Here is a 7,500-nt window from a genome sequence, read left to right as displayed (position 1 = left end):
TATACTTCCACTACGTTCTTGGCTATCTGAATTTGATTTCGTAATTTCTTGTCTCTCTTGTTTAGAGACACAGGAAACTTTCGAAGAGCTTAAGAAGGAGATGAAGGATATGGTCATTCCAACAATCATGTACAACAATCTCATGCAGGTTTATGGATTTCATGGTATGCCTCAACTGCTCTTTTAAAAAGTGATGAACATAACACGAACCTTCAGATTTCAGAGCGAATTGACGAACACTCGAGACGTCAGCTCACAACACCCATAGACCGTATTCATAAATGGCGGCCAATAAATTATTGTTTTGTCCTTCTATTAATAAGACCAACTATCCTCGTTTTCACGTGAGAGGTCACAGTTGTGCTCCGCTCTACTACTTTAAGACTTTGTTCTGTGTTTTTCTCGTTTGGCTTGTGTTGATCTTCGTGGGCTTAAAGCACCTATCATCTCAAATCACATTTCCTCTTGAATTAATTTATTCTCCGAAATCATCCCAAATACATCGTGTTGTTTTTAGAACCTTTTGATTGAAATTTCACTTTATTATTGGCTTTGAAAGATCGGAAAAGTGGTCATACTTTGATCAGTGAGCGAGCAATGAAGAGGAGTGCACCGCTGTTTTGAAAGAACTTTCACAATGCAAAGCAGTTTTTTGACGTCAACCTGGTATCGAACCCATTCCCTTCGTTGCTCGGTTATTGATCAAAGTATGACCACTTTTCCCGTCTTCCAAAGCCGATAAGAGAGTGAAATTTCATTCAAAAGGTTTTAAAAATAATACGATGTATTTGGTATTTGGGATAATGATAATAAAGTGGAAAAGTATGTTGAGGTGATTGGCACTTTAATGAGTTGCTTGTTTGGTCATTGTTTTACAGGCGACTTTGACTCTCAATGGAAAGTGTTCGAGGAGATGAAGCAGAATGACGTGAAACCAAATCTGTTCACGTTTTCTAACATTATGAGGACCCACTTACTCAAGTTAGTAACTTGAAGGCATTTGTTTCTGAAAAAAACTCAGGATTTTGAAAACGGAGAAAACTGCGCGCGACGTACTTTGCATGGGTGTGAGATGTACTATATGGGGTAATAGACTCCTCAAAATTAATCGATCCTGATTGGATGAAAAGAGTACAATTAATCTCAACGTACTTAATTGACCACTCCCCGTAGAGGCTTTTCAGGGCCAATGAAACACAATCACGACAGAACAGAACATTCAACAACAACTGTTAAGAATCCCAACTGGACGGAGGCAAGCCAGTTGGCTATTTACAAGTGCAGCTGGGAAGTTGAACCATGGACTACCAAGATCAAATTCAACGAGTGGTCAGAGCGGGTCTTGAACCAGGGATCTCCGGATCCGGAGCAAGCGCTCTAACCACTGGGCCACACTGGCTCCTCTGCAGAGTTCCTCTACAACAGGAATACCCAGCGAAATTGCTCCATGTTTATCTATTTCTTTTGTTTGTAAAGTGCAATATGTGCAAATGGCTTTAATTTATCTCTCTTTCATTTGTACTGCGCACCGGTGGCACTATTGGCTGAGCACCAGGCTGTCATGCTGGAGGTCGTGAGTTCGACTCCAGCCGGACCAACACTCAGGGTCTTTAAATAACTGAGGAGAAAGTGCTGCCTTTGTAATTATAACCGCAAATGGTTAGACTTTCAAGTCTTCTCGGATAAGGACTATAGACCGTAGGCGCCGTCTCACAACCCTTCAATGTTCACAAACCAGTGGGGCGTAAAAGAACCCACACACTGTTGGCAAAGAGTAGGGCACGTAGTTCCCGGTGTTGTGGTCTGTTCTCTGTGGTGTATCATGGTTGGTAGGGTAAAATGCTCGGATATACTAGCTAAACCAAGCTACTCTAAAATCCGAGGGTAAATACAGATGTGATATGTATACGATTTGTAAATCCGTGAAACTTGAACTGACGAAAAAATTACTTTCTTAATCATACTTTTGTACATCAGGGACGACATTGATAAAGCATTAAAATTGTACCAAGAAGTGAAAGAACAGGGAATGTTTATAGCAGATTCAACTTGTCTGTTGCTTTTAAACTCCATGGCTCGAACAGGGCAGACAGAACAATTTGAGAGTGGTAAGTAAGAATTACTGAAATCATATATTGTGCATTTAGTTGCTGCAGGATGTATGTAGTATAATTTTGGTACTTGTTCTACCTCGGTTGCTTAATTCCCCACGGCGCCTGAGAAAAACAACTTTCTGGCTATCTGAATTTACGAATTTTTAAACAGGCTCGGGACTTTCCATCTTCTTGTACGAAATATCAAACACCGGTACAGAAATATTATCGTCAGTAGCTACACTCTACGTTACTTCATCATTTCGTGCATCTGAAAAAGTCTTAAAGTAAACATCTTATTCCAAAATGGCCGCCATTTAGATATTCTTTTGTTTTCATTCAAAGTAGACCTTGATGCCTCGTTCAAGGCAAAATATTATTTTGAATTTTCAGCTCAAGAACGAGGCATCAAGGGCTAATTTGAATAAAAACAAGAGAATATTTAAATGACGGCCATTTTGGAATAAGGTCTATACCGTCAAACTCACTAAACAGCACCACAGCAATGTATTTATCTCAAACGGCCATTATTCATGCAGAAGTGTCGATCTTTGTCTTGTTTGTCCTTGGTCCATCAGTTTATGGTATTATCTAAATTTAGAATAACGGTCCCGCCAAATAATGGCCAATCAGATTGGGCCTAATCAACACAACTCTTTTGATGGGTCCGCAACCATCTAGCCGCACGAGGGATTGCACGTGCTATCGAGCCAATCATGACGAATGAAAGCAGTTACATGGTGCAAAAAGCCTCAAGCTCAAGATCTGGGAAGATGCATGCGACCAAGATGCAGTTAGATCTGATTTTCGTTCTGATTGGTCGAGAAAACGGCGCTGGATTCATTGTACATGGCTTACAGTGCACGTGCGTTTCACAAAACTTTAGAGAGGCGGTTTGCGAAGTTGGTTTTAAATTCCCAAAGTTTCCTTTGAACTAGGGAATTTCATGACGGAACTGTCAATTAAATGGCAAACTTTGGAGCAAACTTGGGAATTTTGATTCGCGCCGAACTTCGGGGGAACCTGGCGAAGTTTGTTGAGATTAACAAGTTCGATCGGTTAGTCCCACAGTAGTCCTCACCACTAGCTGCGCATGCGCAGGCTGCTAAATACTGGATAAGTCTATTTTCATTTTCAAGAGTCAGTGATTCATGCGGTCTAACAGTAACTTTAATAACCAAGATCCTGTGTGAAGCTGCGGTTTATCGATGCACATGACGTTAACGGGACGTTTTCGGGCAAAGAAACGTTATTCTCCACCAGCTTGTAAATATTAATATCGTTAGTACACCCTGACTGAGTTTTGTTTCTTCCTTTGTTGGCTTCAATATTCCCTCTGCGAATGAAATTATCAACAAGGTTGGCAATGGTTTGTTTTGAAGTCTCAGTTCCTGTCCTGTTTGAAAGGGTCCTTTCCATCCTAACCGGCTTTCAATAATAATTTTTCGGTCAAACAAAACTTGGAATTGCTTTCCTTGCTCGGTGAAGGCACTCATTTTGAAACAGCAAAGGAGAGTAATAGCAAAATGACACTGCCGTACCTCATTCTCACGATGTTCGGGGTGAAATTCACAAGTTCGTTTCAAAGTTTGTCATTTTGATTAACAGTTACGTAATTAGATTTTCAGGTTCGAAGCGAACTTTGAGAATTTGAAACGCACTGTAAGACGCTCATAAAGCCCTGTCTTCAAACTGAAAGATGAAATTTACTGTGATTAAATTTCTTTTTCTTTGCCCTCAATTTTCAAGTGCTGGAAGATATCATTACAAACCGAACAGCATCAGCCAATAAATTTAAATTGATGGGGTTGCTCCGTGGCCTGATGTTTTGTTGCCTTCACGCTGGAAAGAAGGATCTTGCTTTGAAACTCCAATTGGTAAGTTCCCACAAGGGCGCACCTTGTTTCTTTTGAGGTTTGTTGAGCGGGAGACCGGAAAACGAGCATCTCGACTTATTTTATTCCTCAGTTCTTTTTTTTTTTTACTCTGACCGACAGCGTTTTTAATAGCTTGTAAGGGACAGGAAGTAAAGACAATCCTCCTGATTTGAAAGTATCACCCACATTGTAGGTAACGCATGGACTCATTTAGTCGAGGTGACCGGCAGAACCTCTTGTGACCCAGTAACCTACGTGTAGCCATACCCTCTCCCGTTTTCTTTCGGGGGGAGGGTACGGCTACACGTAGGCTAGTGACTCAGATTCTGATTTCGTCGGTAATGGAAAGCAAAGTTTTTCTTCGTGTCCTGAAGCACAGAACTGGAGTAAAACAAGTGAAACAGAAGTCGAAAAAGAAGACTATATCTAATCCAAAAATTAAAGACTTACAAACAACTATTACTCTATAATGCCTGTAACTCGAAGTAGGAGTTTAAGCCAGCATTGGAATCCATCATGTGCGGTATGGATGTCGAGGATTTAGAGATGAATGGCTATGTTAATTCTTTGACTCCCATGATCTAAAAGTTCCTTCTCCTAACTACTTCAATAGATTTCTTCCTTGGCTGGTCATGAGAATTTGGAGTTATATCAGGATCATACCCTTGAGCTGATAATAATCTTCATTCTCAATACTTGTTTAAACGTCAGTGTATTGAAATTGAGATGTGAATAGACCAATTTCGATATATTAAAATTCAGTCCTAAACAGAAGACATCATCTCGAGGCTCTGGGGAATAAATATAAGGATTTGTATGAGTTTATTCCCCAGAGCCTCGAGATGATGCCTTTTGTTTTGGACTGAATTTTAATATATCGAAAGTGGGCTATTTACATACTAATCAATTTGGTTTGAGGCGGCTAACGTTCAAAACGTCAGCTCACAAATCTTTCTTACGGTGGACAGTTTATTTACTTCATCAATTCGTTTGATAAAACCACGATCGAAACTTTCATTCTCCCAACTAGTACCAGAGAAGTCTTTCTTTGGTAGTCGTGGGAATGTGGTGTTATAACAAGATCACGCCTCTTATACTGATAACAATCTTCATTCTCAATACTTGTCTGACTGACATTTCATTGAAATTGTGAAGAGAATTTACATACTGATCAATCATGGGAGTCAAATAGTTAAGGGACTTCTGTGTTGAGTTTTTGTCAAAACTGATACAACTGGAAAATCCGTTAGTACAGTGTGGGAAGTTACACAGCGATGGACATAATCAGAATCCACTGACTTCCCAATGTTCTTTTTTCGTTTTTTTCTGATTGTATTTGAAAGTCTTTAAGACAATTTTAAAAACCTAACCGTGCAAAGAAGTTTGGGTGTATTCAGCAAATGGTGAAGAAAAGCGAATTCGCCGGGGAGCCAAGTTTCATTCTTTTTAAAGTTTATGCATCGGTAAACGTCAGTTAGTTAGAATTTTTAATGTATATTTTTAACGTGTAGAATTATTGAATTGACATGGATTAATTGACATTGATTAATTGGATGAATTGACATTGAAAATCTTTTTGTTATCTTTTGGTAGACTGGTAGCAGTCCCGTTATGAGTCAGTGGCGAGGCGAGGGGAGAATGGTCGCCCTATCACCATTCTCCTCTCGGCTCGCTTTCGTGTCTAAAGCGGGTGGTTCGATTGACTCAGAAAGGACTACTAGCAGTCTAATCTTTTGCTGACTTGGTGTTATTGGTTCTGATGTCATTTTCCATTTACAAAATGCCTTTTACATATCATTTCTCTTAGGAACACGAAGTTCAGACGGACAATAAATCATTTGTGGGATTAGCTGAAAGCTCAGCAAAAAGAGGAGAGGTAGGGCGATCTGTATTGATTTCACAAATTATATTTAACTATTATTTTTTTACTGCGCGTTGGATATGAGATGGAAAAAAGTAAAACCAATCTCATATCCAACAGGCCCGAATGGAATAACCTTGTTTTAAAATTTTTTAGGCCCTGAGATGTTTCACAGTTTAAATGAGTGAAATTTATTTGAATGATACAACAATCATTTTCCATATATGGTCATATAGTATAGAGCAGTTTTCAATTGAGTGTCGTAAAACCAAAACCAAAGTAATTACTTTGGCCAATCAAAAAGGTCGGAGACAATCCAGTAAACCAATCAAAACTCGAAGTAATTACACGTAGCCGACACAAAGCGCGGGAAAATGTGCACGCGCGAGCGACGATTGGTTTTGGTTTTACTTCTGATTGGTTGAAAAAATGGTGCGAGAACTTTGAACCAATCACTTAGTGAAGTAATCATAAACCAAAGTAATTCACTAATTATTTCGACACTCAATTGAAAACCACTCTATGCGCTTAAAACCGTGATTGAGTTAACTAATCAGAGGGCTGGAAAAGCAATTCCCGAAACTGAATATTTAATCATTGCAGTTGGACCAAACAAACCAACAGGATCTTCACTGTGCTTGTTTCAACCACCATTCAAGCAGTGCAGTGTATTTCATGCTGTTTATCCATATAGGTTCCTGCAATATTGAACGCCATTGAATTCTTCAAGGAAAATCAAATGAATCCGACAGCCTTATACATACCACTGCTCAGAGCACATGGTAAGTTTCTTGTATTTCAAAATTTCTTCTTTGTTGTTATGGTTTTTCCTTGCTGCCAGCGGAAACGACCTTGCTTATTGTGAAAATGCAGCTTCGATTATCTTATTTTTAAAATTGAAATATATTTAGGCATAGACCCTATGCAAAAATGGCTGCCTTCAAATTATTCCTTTGTTCATATTCAAAATAGCCCAACTAACCTCGTTCAGGATAACAAATTCTTTAGAATTTCTGTCTCAAAAACGAGGTTAGTTGGGCTATTTTGAATATGAACAAAAGAATAATTTAAAGGCAGCCGTTTTTGCATAGGGTCTATTAGGTTGATTAGCTTGAATGGTTCAAATATTCCGTTCTAGTTTAGTCTTCCCCATACTGCACTGTTGTTCTGTAGCATTTTACTTCTTGTACTTATCTTCATTTTCGGTTACAGTTATTTTTGTTTGCCTGCTCTGTGCAGTGTATTTCCTTTAGTATGGTTTAATTATTGTTTTAAAGCTCATGAAAACAATTCTGGTACAATTGTTTTTTTCCTAAAGCCGTAAAGAAAGGAATTTGAGCCTCAAGGGGATGATTGACCTTAAATAAAAATACGAAGTAGACCTGAGGTGGTTTTTGTTTATTGCGTCCGACATGAGGACAACATAACTTTGTTTGTTGAGTTTTCCGTAACATCGTAAGTTCCTTGTGCACTCAAGGCCGAGGGACACAGTGTTGCGTTGGAGCCTAAAATGTTGGAGCCATCTTAATTTATGTAGGTTCGCTCAGCTCTATTTCTCGGTGAGAGCATAATGCATGTTTTGTTCTGCTGTAAGATGCACGAAAGGACCCTGAAGCTCTCAAGGGTGTGTATGAGCAACTGGTGTCAGAGGGAGTGGAACTCAGTGAAG

General features: G+C 39.2%; 1 protein-coding gene across 1 annotated transcript in view; it reads left to right on the top strand.

Moving 5' to 3' along the window:
* The window catches only part of LOC137984683 (leucine-rich PPR motif-containing protein, mitochondrial-like), a 50,966-nt gene that overhangs the window by 41,217 nt on the left and 2,249 nt on the right, over nt 1-7,500 (top strand). The window contains exons 28-34 of the mRNA XM_068831925.1: nt 66-164; nt 879-981; nt 1,978-2,108; nt 3,843-3,970; nt 5,778-5,846; nt 6,526-6,613; nt 7,426-7,500. The exon at nt 7,426-7,500 is cut by the window's right edge and continues 77 nt beyond it. Coding sequence (XP_068688026.1) covers nt 66-164; nt 879-981; nt 1,978-2,108; nt 3,843-3,970; nt 5,778-5,846; nt 6,526-6,613; nt 7,426-7,500 — 693 coding nt within the window. The remainder of the gene's footprint in view (nt 1-65; nt 165-878; nt 982-1,977; nt 2,109-3,842; nt 3,971-5,777; nt 5,847-6,525; nt 6,614-7,425) is intronic.

The sequence above is a fragment of the Montipora foliosa genome, chromosome 14 (genome assembly GCF_036669935.1).
Source record: "Montipora foliosa isolate CH-2021 chromosome 14, ASM3666993v2, whole genome shotgun sequence".
NCBI lineage: Eukaryota > Metazoa > Cnidaria > Anthozoa > Scleractinia > Acroporidae > Montipora > Montipora foliosa.
Note: the sequence above shows the minus strand (reverse complement) of the source record. Positions and strands in the feature narration are given on the sequence as shown.